This window comes from Boleophthalmus pectinirostris, unplaced genomic scaffold (genome assembly GCF_026225935.1).
Source record: "Boleophthalmus pectinirostris isolate CB_2022bp ecotype Guang Dong unplaced genomic scaffold, ASM2622593v1 HiC_scaffold_3, whole genome shotgun sequence".
Lineage (NCBI taxonomy): Eukaryota > Metazoa > Chordata > Actinopteri > Gobiiformes > Gobiidae > Boleophthalmus > Boleophthalmus pectinirostris.
This window is the reverse complement of record NW_026571299.1, coordinates 21,283,882-21,307,635: the sequence shown is the minus strand read 5'-3', so window position 1 is coordinate 21,307,635 and position 23,754 is coordinate 21,283,882. Positions and strand designations below refer to the sequence as shown.

The window sequence follows — 23,754 nt, the reverse complement described above, 5'->3', positions numbered from 1 at the left end:
GAAAGTATTTCTGTGTGGAGTTTACATGTTCTCCCTGTGTCTGTGTGGAGTTTGCATGTTCTCTCTGTTTGTGTGGAGTTTACATGTTCTTCCTGTGTCTGTGTGCAGTTTGCATGTTCTCCATATATGTGTGGAGTTTTCGTCCTATGTCAATGTTGCATGTTCCCCCAGTGTCTTTGTGAAATCTGCATGTTCTCCTTGTGTCTGTGTGGAGTCTGCATGTTCTCCTTGTGTCTGTGTGGAGTCTGCATGTTCTTCTTGTGTCTGTGTGGACTCTGCATGTTTCCTGTGTCTCTGTGAAGTCTGCATGTTCTCCTTGTGTCTGTGTGGAGTCTGCATGTTCTCCTTGTGTCTGTGTGGAGTCTGCATGTTCTCCTTGTGTCTGTGTGGAGTCTGCATGTTCTCCTTGTGTCTGTGTGGAGTTTGCATGTTCTCTCTGTTTGTGTGGAGTTTACATGTTCTTCCTGTGTCTCTGTGGAGTTTGCATGTTCTCCCTGTCTGTGTGGAGTTTGCATGTTCTCCATGTATGTGTGGAGTTTTCGTCCTATGTCGATGTTGCATGTTCCCCCAGTGTCTTTGTGAAGTCTGCATGTTCTCCCTGTGTCTGTGTGGAGTCTGCATGTTCTCCCTGTGTCTGTGTGGAGTCTGCATGTTCTCCTTGTGTCTAAGTGGAGGTTGCCTGTTCTCCCCATGTCTGTGTCGATGTTGCATATTCTCCCAGGGTCTTTGTGACGTCTGCATGTTCTCCCTGTGTGTGATTTTACCAAAAAAATAACTAACAGTTTTATGATTGTAAAAATTACATTCAGCCCCGCACAACTTTATTTAAATAATGAACACACAGGAAAATGCTGCTATGTACAACTGTTTATTTTTGATTTGCAAAACATTTGACAAAAATAACATTACATTAACACCAAATTTATAAAAGGAAAAAATAATCTTTGAAAAAATAAGAGACAAAAAAAATTTAATTTATTTTAGAATTTCAGGTGACATTTTTAAACATTTTTTCTTACTAATATTCAACGCCACGTCATCGCCCTCTAGTGGCAGATTGTGGCTATTACTAATCTAATTATTACTTTTGTACAATAAGTGCTTTTTGTTGGTTCAGGCAAATTTTCCTTTTACCTTTTACTAATAAGTGACGTTTTGGTTCACAGTGCAGAGTTTAACATTTGAAATCCAATCACATTGTATTCTAGACCCCAGTGTAAGTCAACACGGCTGCACACGCTTCACACCATCGCACACTTCAATTCAGGATCCAGGATTTTCAATATCACTAAAAATCTGATCGAAATTTCACAAACTAAGACTTTGCTTTGGTGATATGCCACAAATGAAAACAATGAACAATGCTGAATAGGTATCTTAGCCTTAAACTTGAGGTGTGGTCATTTGGTAGAAGGAGTATTTAGAACATGTTTTGGAAACTTTTGTCAAGACCAGTTTAGCAAACGTTAGCTAGTAGCCTGTTTACTTCCTGTAGCACTTAGCACTAAAGCTAAAGGCTAAATGGTCAAAACTGAAGAACTGATTTAGTTCAGCTAATTAATGCTTAATTTGTTACCATGGGACAATACTAGTATACAAAAAGAGCTTATAGGCAAGTTGTGTGGTTACAGAGCAAGTGCCCCTTAACCAGAGGATTCCTGGTTTAAGTTTGGGGCTGTATATTCACCATTGCGAGACAGGGAAATTCATTTGAAAGTAGATTTACGTTCTTCTAAGTGCTTCGTGTTTAAAAATATTGGTCTCAAATGCAAAGCGCACATCTAAAAAGGAGTTACAGTTAAGTTTTAAAGCAAAACTAAGTCATGGTTTCATCTTAAATGGTCGGTTAGTGTTAAAATGAATTGTTAAGGGGATAAAACGTCCAACTTCTCCCCCTGCTGGTCGTCTTTGGGACAAAAATCACAGTGTTCAAGTTAAACCATAACTATATTGGCTAAACAACACGCTAATGATATCTTCATTTGCTTTTTTGTCATTACAGAACTATGATCATGAAAATGTTACGCTCTGAAATGTAGGGAAACATACAACTTTTGAGTTTTAAAGAAAGAGTTATTATTTAGAAATGAACAAACTTTCACCAGTGTGCGTGTGCAGCTTGTGTTGAACACCGCAGGATCTTTACATCTTTGTAAGGGAAAATGTGATACAAATCAAATAGCCAATTGAATCTCTCGTTTTGGGACAATCCTTAGTTTTCCTTGGAAATTTTGAAGCCAATTTTAGAAGACACTTTTTCTAAAAAATGGCACAGCGCTTGGCTTGAAAATTTCCTCGGAATTTGATCACAAAGTGGATTCTTTCAGTGTTAACCTGAAGCAGTTTGACATGAGAGAAACAAAAATATAGAAATCCAAAATTCACCAAAAAAAAAAAAAAAAAAAGTAGTTGCTCAGTTATAATGAAAATAAAACTTGAATTTGATGGAATTTTACTGGAAAAAGCAGCGTTTAAAACTAAATCAGAAAATGAGGGGAGTGAGTAGTTTGGACGATGGAGGGTGGGGACAGATACTGGTCAAAAGTTTGGGCACACCTTCTCATTCTGTGTTATTTTTCTTTATGTTGGTTACCCTTTGCTTTGTGGACAGCTGCAAACCCTTGGCCCTCTCTCACTGAGCTTCTTCTCCTGAAATGGTTTGCGCTTCACAGTAGTGATGGGACAAGATATCACAAGACAAAACTGCTACGAGATTGTGCACACGTGATAAAAAAAAGATCTCTTGAGATTTTTTTCTTACTGAATTTAACTTTGGCTTGGATTAAAAAAGTGAATGGAAGCTGTAGTTCCAAAAAGTAGCACTACAATGACCGCTAGGGTATAAAATAAAAAAAATTGTGAAGCCAAAATTGCAAAATGGTTGCAACTACTTATTTTTTAGAAATTGTCAATCTCTTCTTGTCTCGTTCTCGTAGACCCAATCTCGTGGTGTGTTCGTCTTGTGAAAACTGTGTCTCGTCCCACGCCTACTTTACAGCTGTGTCACGTCAGAGTCAAGAAATGCCAAAAGTGCAAAGAAAGCAGTGAAAAGCAAAGGGTAGCTTAAAAAAAAAAAAAAAAGAGAGAGATAATGTAGTTATCTGATTTTAATTTTGCTTTATGATTTCCATGTGTGTCCATTCATAGCTTTAATGCCTTCAGTGGCAAAAATGAAAAAGTGTGTCCAAACTCTTGACTGGATGTGTAGGTGGCGCTGTAGTCAAAGAAAGAGAAGCACTGATGAAAAATGGAGGAAGGTCAAGTGGGACTGAAGAAGAAAAAATAAGATAATAAAAGAGGGTAAAAAGGAGCAGACAGGAGCAGAGACACCGGAGCAAAAACTGGGCAAAAAGTACCACAAAAGTACTATTACTGTTACTCTTGTTTGTATTTAAACTTCAGTTTAGTTACAGTCTGGTGATCAGTCTTTAAAATAACTAACAGACTCAATACTCAATACACATTCTGATCTCACAATGATAAAAACTCTCTTTCTTTAGACAATATATTGTGATTTTCCACATTAAATGGTAGAACTTTCTTTTCTATTCCAGTGTGTGTTATGTGTGTAATGGTCAGTGGTGCAGTAGGTTCATGTTGGTCCGTGTGTATATACTAGTCTATGTGCTCTGACACTTGATACAGCTCAACATCATTCTAAAGACATTCAGTTTTAGTATCAATACCTGTTCAAATGAGGATCTGGTTTCTTACTTCGTTTCAGTATCGATTAGTATCAGATTTTTAATTTCAATTCTAAAATGTCCTTATTACCCAGTTTCAAACTCCGGTCGTCCAATGTGCAGGCACTATTTTTGAAGAAACACTCCTGGTTTTGTTTAATTGTGCGTTAAAAAGGCAATGTTAAATCTGAGGAAAAAAAAATAAACAAAAAACGTTTATAACTGTACAAAAAAGAAAAAAAAAAAAAAAAGTGAATTACTTCATTTGAACTGGACTCTCCCAAATGTTTGTGAGAAATCTGAGGTATTCATTGCAGTTTTCATTCCATAATAAATACAACACGATACAAATACTTATTACAAAAGAGGCAATGCTCGATGCTAAAGCAAAACTCGGCTAAAAGAGGTAGTCAGTCCTGTACTTAGGTAGATAATGGTGGTACATCCATTTCATTAGAACTACATTGAAACGTATTACAATCCCTGTCCATGAGAGCTGGGAGGAAGATGGCCGATGAAGAGCAAAAATAACACGCTGCTTTGAATTTGACTTTTTTGAGTTCATTGTTTAAACGTTTCAGGATTTCAAATTGTTTTAATATCACTAAAAGATAAGCAGTTAAAAGTTCACTATGGAACTTTTCTTGCGCTGGTCTTCATGGAGATGTCATTGCTTTGCTTGGAATGTTTCACAGTACGGTATTAAACATTGCACTGTTAGGAAATACCTTGACAAACACGTAGCTTACTGTGAGCGGACTCGCCAAACCGCAGATCTGACCTGTAAAGTGTGGGATGCTTGTTTCTAATGATAGATAAGTGTAATACTGTGGAAAATTCAGTCAAAGCTTCATCACCATGACGACACTATGCAAAATATCACAGGGTCCACTGACTTATTTGATCAGGATGATTTCACCTTCTTCCATAAATTATTTGTCCATTAATGGGACATTTCAGAAACACTATACAATAACATGGGCACTTTCGGGCATCGCCATGGCAACATGATGGAAAACGACATGGGCCCCATAGACTGTTTTGACAGGGACCTGAGTCACTGTGTTAAACTTCACATTCTTTCATGATGCTAATCATTTTGACAATGGGAAATTTGTGGATCACCCCCATTAGAATAACATGGGCGCTTGTAAAAATATACTGTATATAAAATTCAAAATGCAGTATTATTTTTGCCGTTATTGATCCAGACAGGTTTTGTAATGATAATATAAAAACATGACAACAGGAAAGCTTGCTGGTGATTGTGTACCTTAAGTCAGTTCATATTCAGATATTGCAGGCATTGAATTATTTTGACGCCAATTCACAAAAATCCAAAAATTACAAAAAAAAAAATCAAGATTGAAACTGTAGATTTATTGCAATTTTTTGATTTTTGTAACTTTCTGGTTCAAGTTCCAATGTTAAAACCGCAACACAAAACATTCAGAGCAGCAACCAACTGAGGAGGCAGAGGATGTGGCCAGTGGCTTCAGTTAAAAAGTGATTTTTACATAAACCACGTCTAAATGTCCTCAGATCATTTCAAATTTATATTATTATTTCTTATTTGTGGTGATGGAGGTAACTTTGAGATGTTGTAATTTTGAAGATTTTCTGATTCAAAGATAAAACTTACACATACAGTTCACCAGTTACATTGGCTAAACCGTGTCTAAGTCAGGTCTAAGCCAAGTCTAAGTCAGGTCTAAACCAGGTCTACATATCACTATAGTCCTGTGACTTTGACTGCCATTTGAGTTTTTGTGTTTACTTTTGTGTTTATTTTAATATAATAAAACTATCTTTCTTCATATTTGTCATTATTTGTGGAGGGAACAGAATTTTTTTTTTGGACATTTTTCTCAACATGCACATTTTTTGGAACTGGTATTGCAAATTATTATTTTTTCAACTTATTAATTCAAATATGTAATGTCAAATTTGAGCTCTCTGGCCAACGTCCTCTGCATTTCTTGTTGTAAAAATCTCTTACCCTGTTCTTAAGTGTTGGGATCTGTCCCCATCTGGCACTTGCTTAAGAAATCCACTAATTCTCCCACTATATTTTTAAACATACGACATCAACCGCTCCAAATATAAAAAAATCTGAAAAAAAGTATTCACCGAAAGTAACCCCCAAACATGGACAAACTTCAAAATGATCAGTAACCAAGCACATCGCACAACTCCCCCTCTGGCCAACGAGTGGTACTGCCTCCAAAAGTTTCTACTCTTTCACAGCAATGACAGAGAATTTCGTCCCAGTAATTTCGAGATTTTCAAACTGTGACTAAACAAAGAACAAATCTGCAAATCATTTTAAAAAGCCCAAAAATAATGAAATGTTCTGAAGAGGCTGAAGGAGATATGGTTTTACAGTTCGTGTCACTGAGTATTGTGTGGATAAGTGGCACGTGTTTCCAAGATTGTATGGGCAAAATTTATTAAATTTTGAGTGTTTCCTTTGCTCTTGCCGCTAAGTCACTCCCCTTTCAGAGCGCTATCACAACACAATCAGAGTGCATCCCTCTAAAAACTCCTGCACATCGCATCAGCTTTGTCTAGTTGCTGTGTACAGTTTTATAGCCTGTTTTTTGTATATTTTTGGAGAATTGTTGTGTGGGGAGCATGGGTAACATAGGCTTGTGCTGCAATAGTGCCTGGGAGAGATCGCTAGATTACTCAAACATGCATGGATGTCATCTAAAACCTCTTCAGGCATGTTTGTGAGGAGAGAACAATGTTACTGCAGGATTGAAACCTCCATCTCTCTTCTCCTTCAGCCTCATTTAGAACAAACAGGGGCCCAAAATAAAAAACAACTTTAACCAAAATTTTACTACAAATTTACGCTAAATATTTCAAATTTCAATGATAGACGGTTTTAACTGCTTCTGTTCAATATCACAGTGATTTTTATGATCAGAATAGATCTAAATACACTCCCACTGAAAACTATAGACAAAGCTCTCGGCAACTTTTACCATCTCAGATCAGCCACAAGTCTAGATTCATCTCCTAGTTTCAACTTTGATCAGCAATCCAAAACAATCCAAGCTGCAGAGGCCACTTTATTAGGTACGTTATGTTCAGTTGAAAATGGTAGAAAGATTGCTGAGGGTCAGAAAGTCCTGGCTTAGTCCTGGTTCAGTCCTAGTTTAAGTCCTACCATTTAGAAAGTCCTGTTTTAAACCATTTTCAGTTTTACTTAGTCCTGCTAATTTAGACCTGGACCAAGAGTCTTGGTTATATAATCTAGTCCCAGTCAAGTCCAGGTCTAGTCCAAAACAATTTTCTCGATTTGGCAAAAGTCCTAATTCTAATCCTAATTTAGTCCAGTCCTGGCCCAGTCCTAGGTGTGCGCCCCTTTATCTGCCTGCAGCTGTTGTCCCTAATAAAGTGGCCTCCTCATTACTGGCCGTTCGTGTTCAGCCTTTTCGATGGACAGCAAAGTTACACTGTAAAACTCTGTAAAAATAGGCGATCTATGGCTTTTTTTTTTTTAGAGAGCAGCACGTTTAGCATGTTAGCTTGTCCTTGTTATTAAAATGAAAATAGAAACTCCGTCAAAACAACACACTCTTACATACAACATAATAATAATAGTGATGATTCAATATTGTACTTGCATATATTTATTTTTCCCGAAAATAAAGACGAGAAATCATAATAATAATCTATGTAGCCCTATTTACAGCGGCGGATTTAGCATACTGCTCCTTATATATTTATACCTGGTATTTACAGAAGAGCCAGCAGAGGGCGGTACACCTCAACATTGTTCCCAGTCAAAACGAAAGGGCCGCGTGATCCGAGGAGGTTTGTATACTGTATACGGAACTGCAACAATTCATGGAATTGCATCATTATTAAAAACGTCATATATGTAGAAAAACAATAAGAGCTTTTGCATCAGTTAGGCCAGGCACACGTCACACGCACAGAAGAGAGTGGGGAATTATGGGGAATTTCAGAAGTTAACATTTAAAATGTCAAATGAATATGTTCAACTGAAACAATATTAGGGCTGCAATAATGACTAATTGCCTCTTAAAATAATTGCAGTCGTTATCTGGACTGTTCAGACTCCAGAAGCCTTCACTCGCCACACTGACCACTAAAAGAGTCCCAATATATATTGTGTTATCAAAGTATCTGTAATGCAATATTGGCAAACACAATAATCAATATCTTAACCTTATTTAGTGTTGGTTTTGGCAATAGTTTACAATAATATAATGCAGCCCTGATAGAGTGAAGCGCTAAAGCCAGTACACTTTCTGTGACAGGGAAGGCATCTGAATTCACATAAAATGATGACAAATCTTGCGGTTTTCAAATTCCACTAGATAAATTAGATTTCTTTGGACATGTGTGGAAGTCCAATGTGTTTTTTTTTTTTTTATTTAGGACAATGTTATGTTATGAATTTTAAAAATGTTTACTGTAGACTAAGGCTAGTGCTGTTTTACCTTCAGTCCCTCTAACCTGGTTATAATCTTGGCTCAGTTCTGGTTTAGTCTTGCTTAAGTCAGTGTTTATTCCTGGTTCAGTTCTGATTAAGTCCTAATTTTGTGCCAATTTTGCATGACAATACTTTACACTTACTTATTTAGTCCTGGTTTAACGCTAATTTTAGAGTAATACCAAAGAAAAGACAGGTTTTAGACACGTGTCTCTACAGACTGTAGTCCACTTTTAGTCCCTGCTTGAACCTGATTTGGCCACGCTTAATAGAGTCTTTTATAAGATGAAGGACATCTGTCTTAAAAAGTAGCTGCTAAATTCAAAATCAGTTTATCCAAACCACATGATTAGTAATGATTATTCCAAAAAGTATATATGTAAATATGTATGCACTAAGTTTGGCATTTTAAATTTAACAACCAAATTCTTCCCCACAAAGTTCTAGATTTTGTGACATGCTCCTGTATTTTGCAAGTGATGTTTCACAAGTCAGACCTGTTGCATTCGGCCTGTAAAATATGCAAAAATTTCCAGTTCGAGTTGGCGTTTTAGCCCTTACCATTTCATAATGTTTACAGATAGATTCACGGTCTATGTCAATACATGAGTTAAAGGTGGTTAACAGTGCTTAGCGTTAGAAGTGGAAGCAATGAACCTATTTACACTCATTTCGGATAAAGAAAAGAAAGTACAAATAAATGATAATGCAGGCTTGATTTGAGTGACAGTTGAGAAGTCGTAGTGTAAAAGTTAGTGGTCACCAAAGCCACGCGCAGAGTCCATAAACAGATTTTGTTGAAGGTTAAATGTAAAAATAAAATTCCCGTTCCTTCATCGCGTTATAGGAGAAAATGGAAGAGAGCGAACCTTTGGCGACAGGTATTTGAGCCACAGCCATCGAAAAAAACAGTACGATCACAAGGCTGAATATGCACTGAAACCAGGGCTAAACCAGGGCTAAACCAGGGCTAAACCTGGGCTAAACCTGGGCTAAACCTGGGCTAAACAAAGGCTAACCCAATACTAAACCAGTTTTAAACCAAGACTAAACCCAGAACTAAAAACAGGTCTAACCAAGTCCAAAACAGGATTGATGAAGGTTTAAACCAAGTCTAACCTGGGACTAGAAGCTCTAATACAGGACTAAACCAAACAACAAAAGTTGCCGTTTTGGAGATGTTCTGACCCATTCTTCTAGATATGACTCACAGTTTTAAACATTGTCTAGATTAATTCAAATGACTTCTGAATAGTTTTCCCATAATATCCCATTTAAGAGGCACAGGCTTTCTTCACCTGTCTGTGGTCATAATGTTGTGTCCGATGGCTGTATTAAACTGTATACAAATGCTGCCTTGAGAATAACATGTAAAAATAACATCAGAACAGTTGTGCAGGCACTGAAATCCCAGACGAGCAGAGTGTCATCGGGACTGTGTGGTCTAACTGTAAAATAATGTCTCATACAGCGGCAATCTACAAATACAGTCTCATAATTAAAAAACAACCCAAAGAGGTAGGATAACAGAATGGCTGAATGAACTGAGCTATGTAGGTTGTGTGTTGAAACATGGACTTGTACCAAATCCATGTGTTTTTGATGTCCAGGCATTTTAAGCAGCAGAAGTTTGATTTTAAATACATTAAAATGTAAGTAGGCAGAAAATGTATAATATTGATATAATAATAATAGTATCTTATAGGACGCTCCCTTGGTTCCAGTGGTCCTCAAATGGCCTCAAATTGGGATCCAAATTTCTTTTTTTTTTTTTTTTTTTTTCAGCAAACATTTGACAACAACGATTTCTTTTTGGCAATTTTGGAATTTTTTAAACAATAAAAATGTATGGGTAGATTTTTAGGAAACTGTATTAAAAGTCAGTTAGAAAAAGTAAGATATTATTTGTAGAAAAGAGGATTTTACCACCATCAAGTTTGGGCCAGAAGTCTAAAAAATATAATGCAGTTTCAAGGGACTAAACCAGGTCAAAACATTTTTACCTGTTTTTTGGTATTTGCAGGAAATCGTTTTTAATACAAAATGTGTCCTTCTAAGACTTGATTTATCATCAGTGCAAGATAGGACTAAATAGAAACATAACCAGTATGTTATGTAATTTTGAAATTTAGAAATTGTAGGAGGAAGAAATTATTATTAATTTATTTTACTTCTATAGGGTTTTCACTTTTAAAACATACAAATTGCCATGTTACCTTTTATTGTTTTGAAAATGCTGTATTACCGGTATTCGCTAAAACATCATTTTTGATGGTCTGAGTCTCCCCTCCCATTGCTCTCTGAGCTAAGTCACTACCCCTTCAGAGAGACATCACAACACAATCAGTGTCCATCCCACTAATGAAACTACAGCAGGTTTGTGAAGTTGTATTGTTTTGTATGATACTTTAGTATATTTATGATCAAGTGCCTTAGGGAGCATGAATGTGCTATACATTTCACAATCTTACAGCTACAGTAAGGAGGGTTTGAATAGTGCCCAGGAGACATGGCTATTTGCATAATACCCCCACTTTAAGTTTTCTAGTAAGACAGCTAACGTTGGGCATTTTTGCCTTGGGATAACTACAAACATCTAGAATTTTTAACAAGATTTAAAAAAAAAAATACTAGATAAAACTAGTTAGGGTAGACAATCATAATTCTATAATTCTGAAAAGGGGAAAGAAAAAACTTAAATTTCAAACCAATGTCTGATTCGAAAATTGAAATTACAGCACACAACTGTAACATTCATATAAGTGCTTTAAGTTGATCTAATATATTTTATACATGTGTTTCACCATATTATCATTTCATGAAACTTTCTGGGCTGAAATTTTTAACTATTTTCCGATTTAGGAATTTGGTTCCCGGCCCACCAGTTGAGAACCACTGGTTTTAGTCTAACACATCATCAACTCTTTTTCCAACTTTAACCTAATTTCCAATAAAATTCTCAGACAAGACAAACATAAAGACTCTATTCCTATATCTCTCCTTCTCTAAAAATGAAATGTTGACTATAAGTAAATGCATGTCATTTATGTCAACCTCAAAACTCTGGTGAGCGAAAGAAGAACTTTTGAGTACATTAATTTGGTTTTTTTTCAATCAACATGATTCAAAGCTGAACTTTTTAACAAAACAAATTCAAATTTCATTTGCTGAAAATATTTTAAGAATGGTTTTGAGCAGATTTTGTGTTTAAATTCTAATAAAGTTCCTCTTTTAGATAAAGCTGTTGTGGTTTGCAGATAACATCTTAATGTATTTTGATGTTGTGATGAGGGCAGATAAAATTACTATTGTCAATATGCTGAGTTTTATTAATGAAAAGAAAATACCACATAAAACATGGGTTTCTGTCACTTCTGTTTTTTTTTTGGGGGGGGGTTTCTGTTATAGAAGCTATTTTGAGGACTTAATTCCAATTTTGTCCCTTTGAAATCCATGAATCCATGAGTCCCCCTCATCTGTGAGAGTAACGTCATCTGAAAACCACCAAAAACACATTTCATTATAGTCAACATTTCATTATATTTGAGTCGCCATCTTTTTGAATCATATATTTATATTTCTCACTGCTTTCCACACAGCTCGTCTCCTCCTCTGCAGTGAACCATGTGTCACCTGCCTGTAGCGGTGGCCATCTTGAAACTGGAGGTAGTTTTAGGAGACTTCGCTGCCGAACACCTCGAGCACAAGTGGGGTTAGCTGCATGCTGTGCTCTGGCTGAAAGGACAGCGAGCGGTACTGCTTTGAGTGCTCCTCATTGAGACTGCGCAGATCCGCTAGCTTCTGGATCATCTTAGCGTAGAGCAGTCTGCCTCCGGGGTGGTGCAGCTGGATGTAGGCCTGTAAGGTCTCAGACAAGCGGTCCTGAAGGGCCTCAATACGGGCGTGATCCTGGACTCCGGGTCGGTCTGAGGAGAAAGAGAGAGAGACACAGAGGAGGTGAGGAGGGGGAAGGGAAGCTACTCAAAGTGTTTGTACAGCATAGGCAACAAAAATACACTGCCTGGGTTAGTGCAACTGCCCCCCAACCTGAAGGTTAGGGGATTGATTCCAGCTCTTAAGTTCTGCTGTTGTATCCTTAGGCAAAAAACTTCAGCCACTCTGCCTAGTGTGGTTAGTGTGGTGTGTGAGTGTTGGTGGTTGGAGGGGGGCTCATTTCTGTCAGTCTGACGCAGGGCAGCTGTGGCTATAATAGTTACTTACCACCACTGAATGTTGAGTGAAGAATGACTACAGTGCAGCACTTTGACATTTAGACAAGTCTGTAAAGCGCATTACAAGTGTGAAGCATCATCGTGAAATAATCAACTAACAGGAGAAGTGTTGTGCCTCAAATGTACTGAGTATCTCTACGATCTGACCAAACTGCTGAGTCAAACTGCACTCACCAATGGTACCTTTTTACATATAAAAAGGTCAGACTCGTCACTCCAAATCTCCCACCATACCTTCTCCTCTCTGCTCTGGTGCATATAAATCTGTGTAATAGCTTTGAAATAATTAGGTCGACTAAAAACATTTGGGGAGGTTCAGACACCGCCTCCCTTTTGGACAATCACGTTTGATTCTGACTTGAGGCATGACGGAGGAAGTGGGGACCAGACTGATACTTTCACTTATTTTATCCTGCCAGCCGTTGATGGAGTTGATTTCACTCCCTTTGAGTTAGAATGAATTGTGTTTGTGTGTTGAAGTCATGTGATTTGATGTAATCTCAAATCACATGTGCTCTTCTAATGGCGTGCATATGTGCGTCCTCACCTCCTGGCCTCTCTGCATTGTTAATGAGGCGAACTGCAGATGAATGCGAGCACCTTGTTAGTCACAGGTGGAGGAGCAGCACATGTATAAAACATGGACTCTCTCCAAACGCTCTCACATGAAACAAACACTGTTCCATCACATTCAAATGAGGAACCACCATGTTTCTATGGTCAGACTTCCACTGATACTAACCCAAAGGATCCTATGCAGCTCATGATTTAGAACATAAGCTCAGATATACATTTAAAGGTCCTAGATTATACAAAATTGACTTTTGTGAGCTTTAAACCACACTGTAATCTTGTTACCTCCTCCAAAACATACCCAAATTGTGTTTTGTGTCATTCGCACGTTTTATTCACCTTTTTTATTATTAATCTAAAACCTAGATCTCCAGCGCTCATTATGCCCTGTTCCAACTTGTGATGTCAAGAAGTGATGGTGTTCAAATTAATAACTTTTACCTTTGTTTCAGTACAGAGGCAATTCCATGGCTAAAATTATACAAAGTAGTGAAGGTGTAAAGTGAAGGTGGAACACAAGGGAGCATTTCCTGTATTACAACATGACATCACAAGGTGGAACAGAGTGTTTTCTGTTAGAGAGTCAGCTTAAAAATGCAGAATTAGTTTGTTAAAGTGTGAATGAAACAAAACACAACTCCAGATCTGTTTGTGATGAGGAAACTACATTGGAACATAGATCAGAGAATAGCCTGATATGGGCCATTTAAAGGAAATATCCCATAACGGTACACCAATGATTTCACAATATCACTTCTAGTAATCTTGTGTAATGTCCAGTCTTATATTCGGAAGATCGGTGGTTCAATTGCAGTTTTGACCAGTTAAGATGTAATCGTTGAGCAAGACACCTCTCACCGTGTGAGGGGCCACTGGCACATATAAGTCTCCAGTTGTGGCTCAGGATGGAGTCAATCACCGAGTGTGGAGTGAATATATATTCACTAAATGTACATTTTCCAGTGGAGGGTAGCCAACTGCTTGTCTCTATGAAAGTGATATTGTTTTGTCTGGAATGTCCTAAATGGAATTAAATGTATTCATCTTGCATTTACAGTGGTCCCTCGTTTGAATTTTTTCAGCCAAATCTGAGATGGCTCATAGGGGAGATTCCTTAAAAATGAACCAGAACCACAAAGGAGCAGCTCTTTGGTTAAAACGGCCCCAAGCGAACAGTGCCCATCAAAACTGGCTGTAGTAGTCGGATTAGTAATAGCAGTATTAGTATGAGTAGTTAGTGTTACCTGGGGACAGCAGGCAGATGGCCATCAGCAAAACATGTTCCTCCTCATGAAGGTTCAGCTTCTTCAGTCCAACCTGAAACTTCACCAGAGGCTCCAGCAGCTCCAGAGTGTGGCCAGCTACAGGAGAGAGAAAAGAACATTTTATGTGAATGAGTGTGACCAAAATATGATGATGACAATGATATGATGTGGTAAATGATTTAGTTTGATTGAGTTTGCTAAAGCCTGGTGTTGGACCTTTTGTGACGTCGCTGATCTGGTATTTAAAGTCAGGGGCTCCACAGCTCCAGGACATGTCCTCCAGGTTAAAGCTCTGGTTGGACCGCAGCATGATCACCTCAATGGCACTGGACTTCAGCAGCGCAATCTGGTCCTCTGCTGTCAGCTCTCTGTGAAGACAACACATGAGAATAGTGATGCTACTGGTAATGTTACGACTATTACTAGGACTGTACCCTGCAGTCAGCTCTCTCTTAAGATAATACATGTAGAATATTGCTGTTAATTAATAATATTACAGCTCTATGCCAAGTAAATCTACTTACTATATACTAATATATAATAACTAACTTCAATACACAAGTGAATACTGCTGCTACTGTTAAGGTAAGGTTGACATGATGAACTTCATAGAACTTCATTCCCTTCATTCACTGAGCTAGTCTGGGTGAGGAGTACCTTTGCTGGAGCATTTCACCTGTTGTGCCTGGGTTGATGGGGGAAACCGGAGGAAGCCCACCCGGGCACAGGGAGAACATGCAAACTGTTGAGCGTGAGTGCTAGCCACTCAGTCACCATGCAGCCATGTTACAACTACTGTTAACTGATATCTCCACAACTGCTGCTAATGACACTAGCTCCAATGTAAGGTTGTTTTTACACGCTGTGCTCTGATGTGGTGCACTGCTGTCACCGCTTATCATTCTATCATTCTATTATTTTATTATTCTATCAGAGTCAAAATGAACGATGAACATTACAACTACATGATTTAGATTTGTAACTTAAAAACAACAATACATCCATATTATGGGTAGAAGAGTAAAGAAAATTTTGAGATGTGTTTCAGTCTGTGCGCTGACCCTTGCTCTGCTCTGTGTGTGTTTAAGGGGACTTTAAGTGGACAAACATTCCAGTGTAATCCTGTTCTGTCCATCAGAGTCGGAAATATCAGGAAACACAGGTCACAGCACGTTTGCAAGATTTCACCAAAAACAGAAAACCAGAGGATACAAGAGGAGCAGACATGAGGAGAGGGAGACATGATAATAAAAACACACCTGAACTAGTTGCTCATTTTCAACAATAGTAATAAAATAGGAAGAAAAAAATAAATAAATCAGGAGACTAAATATAATCCTGAGTGTAGCTTTATCTTGAGGTTTGGGGCAGGTACAAAAGTTCATGATTCCTGACTCTGAGCAGATTAGTTATATAATGCTCAAGTCTGTTTTTCTTCGTATTTGTTCAGAAACTATGCAGAAAATCTACAGGGCCCCCAACAGAGGAATGCACTGGGTTTACGCAAGAACTTCCACCAAGTCACAAATAGCAGCACTATTTATTTTACTACAATGATCTGTTTAATACTGAATTTTAGCCTGTTAATTAAAAAAACAAACAAACAGATTATTCTATTCAAAGTCTACAAATGATGAGGAAGTAAGAGCAGAAAACCGGTTCAAAGCGAAGGATAAACAATGTTTTATTTTAAATATGCAATTGTAATTTTCAGATTCAGGTGTTTGTAATGGTCAGTGGTCCACTTGGGTGTTTTTAAATGGAGAGGCCTACAGCCAATCCTCTGTCAGATTGTAGACGCATGACTGACGGAGGAACAACGTAGTTCAAAGTTTTGTGTTAAATGACAGTGATTACTGTAGTCTTTTGCTGTTACGGTTGTGATGCCTGTCATTACCAAAATAACTCATTCCTTGATTGATAATACCCAGGTTTACACATTGAACTGCAGCCTGGAGCGTTCTGTACCTGAAGCCAGGGATCATTTTGGCAAATCCGATGACCTTCTGGATGCTGTAGGACACCAGGTCGGCGAGGTGGGGCAACATAGAGAAGCTGGAGCCCTCTTCTTCACTAGACTCAGAGCTGCTGCCCTGCTCCTGGTACATCATCAGGATGTTATTAAAGTTCATCTTCGTGTCCGACTCTGAAACACAGAAACACCACAACATGAGAGGACAGGAAAAGATTTACAATATTAAGCATGAAATATGAGTGGCACAGTTAAGACTCAATAATGGGCCAGTACGGGATTTTTTTTTTTTTTGCATGAACTTTGTCTGCTAATAATAATAATAATAATAATAATAATAATAATAATAATGATAATGATAATAATAATAATACCGACTAATTTTCTGTCTGTCATTAGATCAGGTAAGTGGATATAAGATTTGTCACTAAATTGGAACCACATGAATCATAAACTGTAATAAAATGTATATTTACAGCGTGGACATTTCCTTCATCAAAACAACAACCAAAACAGTGTATAGTTTACCTTAGTGCATGGGATATTTTAGTCTAATCTAGATGCCAAAAAATTAAAGTGAATGTGCTTGATTATTTCAATAACTGATTCATTACATTTGTTATGGAAAAGTAGTAGCAACATTTGACTTAAGAACAAACTTCTTATGAAGTATGAAAGATTTATATTTTTCTAATTCTGACTTGGTTTGATGGGGAAGTACCTGTTGTCAATATTCATCCTGATTTGACATCAGTTAAGTGGCAGTTTGTGAAGAAGAGATAGAAAACAAAAAGTTTAACAGAAAGTAGGAGTGAGTTCAAAAACAGAATCCCTCCACCTATGTCATCAACTGTCATCGATTCCATTTAAATGCAGAGATACTTTATGAACAAGGAAGGACTGACAGTTTAAACCTTCATTTAACTAAATAAAGGTGTTGTCATTTATTTTCATTGGTATAAATCATAACTATTGTGTAATTTATATATGTTGTTGTAGCTAGGGTTGGGTACAGTTAGATTTTCTTGAGTCCTGATTCCTAATTGATTTCTGTATTATTTTTTTTTTACATAAATTAAATTAATATCCAATATACAAGAAAATACTTTTAAATTCTTGAATTACCTTATGCATCATTTTTGTTTAGTTTTCTTTGTAAATGGCACGGAGCACATGTTTTTTTGTCTTCATAAATAACTTTACATGTCTACGGTGCAGTTTCCTGGACAGAGGATAGGGTTTATGGCCAATTTTACACAGACTCGTTTAAATACATCATTTACACACAAGTGCTCCAAATTGGATAAGTCTATAGTTACTGTGATGCGTGAGCACCTGAGCTGCTGATGAATGTGTGCAGTGTATTTTTTGTGTGAGTGGGCCAGGCATTTAAGACCAAGGAATCGAAAGTTGACACTGGAAGAATGTTGTTGTTTTTTTTGTTGGTACCAGAACTTACCAAACCTTTTCGATCGGTCCCTACTTGGAACAGAGTTTCTGTTACCTAGCAACAATACTATAAACAGGGTAACATTTATGGAATTACCTGTATGTATGACACATCTGCTGCCTGTGTCCAAACAGGAAGTAAAACTTCCAAATTACCACATTACAAACAAGAAAAAGTGAAATTTTAAATCTGATGATGTTATTTGAAATGAGCAGTCTAGCCTGTGCACTTTAAGTTGAGCCTGTTTTTGTAGTTTTAATGCATTCTAAGTCCAGTGCAGCTGATGAGTCTGGCTGAAGGAGGCCCCTCCAGTCAATAATAAAAGTTAAAAATACTCAGTGATGCAGAGGCTGTGGGGCCCTGTGCATTGTTCTGGTCAATGTTTAGGTTCTGTTCACTTCCTACAGTTCAGACTCAGTGGTAAAAACAGTAAAGAAAACAGTAATAACACGTAATGTGCAAAAGTAACATGTACAAAACCCACTCACACAGACACAGCTCATGGTTTGAATGACTCCCTGAACAGACAATGAAATTACAATTATCTATAATATATTATGCTTTTATCTGTTATAGTTATAATCTATGAAACACTGATGTCCATGTTAAAAAACTGTTGTGCCCAAAGGGAGCTGACCACAGAGTAAATGTCATCACAACAAAGCGCCACATGCTGTCGGCCCCTTGTATGGATAGATGTAGATCTTGCTAACAAGTGGCAGAATTATTTATTTATTCATTATTCATGCTAAAATATATGTATTTGATTTAAACTTTATTTCACCAGGCAAAACATCAAGAACAAAGTCTTATTTTCAATTTTGTTCAACATGACGCTGCCAAATTCTATGCATCACCAATGACGAAAATAAAATAAAATAAAAAACAAAGCAATGGTGTCTTGAATACAGGAGAATAAAGATGACTCAAACATGAATGAATCAGGCTGACCTGAAAGAGGGCCTGCTTGTTTCGATGGAAATGTTTGACTAGCTATAAAATTCCACAGTATGTCATAAAAGTAATCTATCTCCATGGAGAATGTTCTGTAGTATGGTTTTAAAATTTCTATTTCCTTGGAATCATGAAGTTAATTTTCCATCTCCAGAAAGTTACACACAGTGTCTTTTACCAAATCGTCTCACCATCCTGGAGAGTATGTTTAGGACATGATAGAGTGTTTACCTGGGGAGTGACTGAAGGAGTCTGAGGAGGCGTCTGACAGAGAGTGGAGCGAGGCGGCTCGACTGGCACTGCGTGTTACTGGACCATCACGGACCGGAGGCTGCACACCAGACACGAGAAGGACATGAGAAGAACATGGCAATAATACAGATATAATACAACAAAAACATGAGAAATGGAGTGAAAGACAGGTCTGAAACATATGCAGGAGACTAGTGCTGCAATATTAATCATAATCAAAACAAACTGATCATTTGTATGGGAACAATTAGCAAAGCACAAAGGCTGCAGCTTTTGAAAGAACCATAATTTCCTCCACAAACATCAAAATCTCCAGTCGTCTTCTGCATAAAAAACTGCTAACCCTAGATCTGTACAAACATGTTCTGAAATATGATTAGTTTGTCAGTTCATATTTCAGTCTTTTTCTCAATTCTCCTAGACGTGTTGATGTGAACTTTGAACAAAATCCTATCATTAAAACAAGAACTGTAAATATAATTGAAATGACAATGAGAAAAATGAGAACAGAAGCGACAGAGAATTTAAAAATGTTTCCCCATGTACAGGGCTTTGGAGAGGCCCAGGTGACCTTAATATGAGGAAACATGAGTACATTTACAATCAGGGGCCCCTGGTGAGGTAATGCACATGTACCAACAAATGTGGGAGTGACTCAGTGACAGGAGCAGACTAAATGCCCATTACATTTGACTTTCTTCTGTACAGACCTCTGTTTATTTCAGACCGTGACAGTTTGGGCTGAACTCAGAGGGCTTTACATAAGAAACTAAAGTATAATTATACCAGAAGACCTAATGAACCTAACTGGACATGGTTGAATGCTTTTACAAATGCAGTATGTGGTCTGAGTGATTGGTGGACAGAAGGGCCAATGGCGCAGATTGTCAGCCACATTGCTGTGCGTCTCTCAGGGCGACTGTGTCCACAAAAGTGACCAAAATCACCTCCTAACTATCATGTTCATTTTGTAAGTTTTATACAGGCCATATGGAGTAGAGATAAACTAGTTCCTTTAATTCTTCATTAGACTAGTTGTTGTCATATCCAACATGAAAAAGTGCAGCTCTGCCTTTTGAAAAAGATCGGTTTAAAGTTGCAGGAGATCATGCAATGTGATGTCTAACCACAAACTCCAAGCAGCACACTCACAAACTCTCCCTTTGTGCGCCAAACTACAGTAAACATCCGTAGGAGGAGGAGCATCAAAAGAATCAGTGATTGTAATATAAAGCCACGGTTGTGGTTGGTATTATATGTTATAATGCAGTAAACCCCACAGTCACTTGGTAATACTCTTTATGTAAACAGATGGTATTCTTATCGTACCCTGAACCTGCTGAAGTCGGAGTAGGAGTCGTCGTAGGTCTTATGGTGTGCCTCCACCAGAGTGGCGATCACCTGACTCTGTTCGTCTGTGAGCCTGGGCCGGCGAGCCTCTTTCTGGGCCTCACGCTGAGCCTCCTCCTCCTTCCTCCTCTGGATCAGGTCCTTCTTCCTCTGCACCTCCTCGTCTGTCAGGATAACTGAGAGGAGACAGGGGGAAACATTTACACATATTTAAAGAGAAAAAGAACCAAGAAAGGCACAGAATTTGAGCTGCTTTTAACAATACATTGTGACCAAACCTCGTTTGATCCCTGAAGCTAAGCAGGGCTGGACATGGTTAGTACTCAAATGGGAGACTGCTCGGAATACCATGTCTCACAGTGAAGCAGCAGTGGCTCTAGTGGAAGCTCTTGTTGTGTCTTTAGACAAGACACTTCATCCACATAGCCTAGAATCAATGTGCTGTGTGCTTGAGTGTTGGTGGTGCTTGGAGGGGCTGATGGCACAGACTGGCAGCCGCATTTCTGTCTTTCTGCCCCAGGGCAACTGTAGACTGAATGGATATTGGAGGAAACTGTAAAGCAATTTTGAGCGTCTAGAAAAGCGCTATATAAAGACTAATACATTATAATTATCAGTACAAATCTCAACTTGCACTGTGTAACCTTTGTGCTATACATTCACCACAGATCACACATTTGTTTCCATAGATTTAAATATGTTTAATGTCATAATTAGGAACATTCAAGGCAAATCAGTAACATCCAAAGAAAGACCAGCAGGTGGCAGACCCTCCACAAAAGTTACATAGTGCAGTTTTAAGCGCTCTGAGGTGTGTTTAATAAAGTGTGCGGTGGGCTGTCAGATGGGGTCTGTAGAGAGAGGGAGGGTCCATGGAGCAGAATACAGCTCTTTGTTGTGATGGGGGATTGTTTGAACTGAATTAGCCACAGTAAAGTCCAGAGATTCAACAACAACAGCCAGCTTCAGTTTGAGTTGGAGTTTACATAGAGAGATAAACAACATGGATCTAGAAACGAGTGGTGGGCGCATCCGGGTTCAACATAGCATCTAGAGCCTATTAATAAACAATATCAAAACAAACGCTGTAATCAACTGACTATGTTTTCTGATGTGACAATTTCAACTACAGATCTGCAATATATATCTATATATAAAAATCATAATTGGCAGAGCAGTCAGATCCATTGACACAATGGTTAGCGGTGCCATTCCATCTTCCGCAAATGAATACTGTCATTGTGTCCTTGGGCAGGACACTTATCCCACCTCTCCTCCAGTATCTGTGTACCCTGGTGTATGAATGTGTGTGTGTGAGTGGGTGAATGGTTGCTTGATGTAAACTTCTTTGAGTGCCTTGAATGTATAAAAGCATAAAATGTGTGTGTGTTTTACAAGAACAGACAATATATCTGTGCCCATATAAGATACGGGTTCTATGACTAGTTTTGTTAACGACAAGTAGAAGATACAAGGTCAAGTCTGGACATCTAATAAGGAAACATTAACACTGGCAGCACGGTGGCTAAGGTTCCATGTTTAATTTCCAAGTCACCACGATAAAGGATGGGTCAAAACGCAGAGCACACATTTCCTGAAGCACACAATAAAGGTGACCTTTTAAAGAACAATAATATATAACAATAATATAAAAGGGGTCATCATATTTTTACATTATGATTATAATATAGAGTAAGAGTTAGAGTTAGTTAGTAGTAGTACAGTCCCTGACAAAAGTCTTGTCGCTTATCCATTTTGTAGAAACAAAAGCTTATAACCTGACTTTAAATTAATCGATTGGTTTTAGAAATGTCTCATATGAAAGCTAAAACCCTCCCAAATTATGCTCAATATACTAAAATAAATTTGCTTCACTGAAAAAAGATTGATCGTTTAATGAACACAGAAAGATCAGATTTTGGCAAGACAAAAGTCTTGACGCCTTGTCATATGATGCACCCAATCCTAGATTACAGCCTCACCTGTGATCAGTTACTGATCAGTCAATTAGTGGGTGTGTATAAAAAGAACCCCAGCACGCCAGACCTTCACATCAACTGCAACTTGATCTCTGACAACATGCCTAAGATCCACCCAGACCAAAGCGTTAATTATCAAGAGACTGAAGACCAGATCCACTGCTGAGGTGGCTGACACCTTCAATGTGTCTCAGCATCAAGTACAAAGAATAAGAAAAAGATCTGAAATGACTGGAGATTTTTTTGACAAGCCCAGGTCCGGCAGACCCCGCAAGACAACTGCTCGGGAGGACCATTTGTTGATTCGAAAATTCAAGGCCAGCCCCTTTTCCACTGCAGCAGAGCTCCACCAGGCCTGGTCACCTCAAGTCCCTGTGTCAACCAGAACAGTTTGTAGAATTCTGTCTCGAAATGGCCTCCATGGTTGAATCAGTGCACAGAAACCAGCACTAAACAAAAGGCAATAAAAAAAAATGTGTGGTATTTGCCAAGGCCCACAGCCTGCTAAAAGGATGGACACTGGAAAAGTGGCAGAATGTGGATTTCTCAGATGAATCCTCGGCTGAATTACATCACAGCCGCCGCAAATATTGCAGGAGACCTACTGGAGCCCGCATGGATCCAAGATTCACCCAGAAAACAGTTAAGTTTGGTGGCGGAAAAATCATGGTCTGGGGTTACATCCAGTCTGGGGGTGTGCGAGACATTTGCAGGGTGGAAGGCAATATCAATAGCCTAAAATATCATGAAGTATTTGCTACCTCTTACATTCCCAACCATAAAAGGGGTCAAATTTTGAAGCAGGATGGTGCTCCATCACATTCTTCTATCTCTACATCAAAGTTTCTCAAGGTGAAGAAGATCAAGGTGCTCCAGGACTGGCCAGCCCAGTCACCAGACATGAACATCATTGAGCATGTCTGGGGTAGAATGAAAGAGGAAGCATGGAAGGCAAAACCAAAGAATCTTGATGAACTCTGGGAAGCATGTAAGACGCTTTCTTTGCTATTCCTGATGACTTCATCAACAAATTGTATGAATCATTGTTGAACCACATGGATGCGTCCTTCAAGCTCATGGAAGTCATACAAGATATTAAATATGGATCTCACAGCACCACTACTTAATTCACTGACGTTATTTAACATATTTTTGTATTTGAAGTAAATTATTTGTTCAGTTTTCTGTAGGCGACAAAACTTTTGTCTTGCCAAAATCTGTGTTCATTAAATGATCAATCTTTCTTCAGTGAAGCAAATGTATTTTAATATATTGAGCATCATTTGGGAGGGTTTTAGCTTTCATATGAGACATTTCTAAAACCAATCGATTAATTTAAAGTCAAGATATAAGCTTTTGTTTCTACAAAATGGATAAGCGACAAGACTTTTGTCAGGGACTGTATATGTTAATCAGTCTAAGTAGTGGTTAGATAACATTAGTAGTTAGTATAAATAGCAGTATTGTAGTAACCTAAAGCTGATGAACTCGGTGAGGGAGCAAAGACCCAAAGAGACTCGACCTGAGCTCAAACATTACATAATATTTACAGGAGCCCCTCCGCACACGGCCC

The 23,754-nt window shown here is 38.2% G+C and overlaps 1 protein-coding gene across 4 annotated transcripts in view; it reads right to left on the bottom strand.

Moving 5' to 3' along the window:
- Positions 1-855: 855 nt before the first annotated feature.
- The window catches only part of LOC110165704 (vitamin D3 receptor B), a 42,696-nt gene continuing 19,797 nt past the window's right edge, over positions 856-23,754 (bottom strand). For 2 of the 4 annotated variants that reach the window (XM_020930891.2, XM_055160188.1), the window contains 6 exons: positions 20,182-20,378; positions 18,832-18,931; positions 16,193-16,370; positions 14,441-14,592; positions 14,204-14,320; positions 856-12,080 (listed from right to left, as the gene is read on the bottom strand). In XM_020930891.2, the coding sequence (XP_020786550.1) occupies positions 11,827-12,080; positions 14,204-14,320; positions 14,441-14,592; positions 16,193-16,370; positions 18,832-18,931; positions 20,182-20,378 (998 nt within the window). In that variant the 3' untranslated portion in view covers positions 856-11,826. The remainder of the gene's footprint in view (positions 12,081-14,203; positions 14,321-14,440; positions 14,593-16,192; positions 16,371-18,831; positions 18,932-20,181; positions 20,379-23,754) is intronic. The other 2 variants (XR_008633083.1, XM_055160190.1) reach the window with 2 other exon arrangements.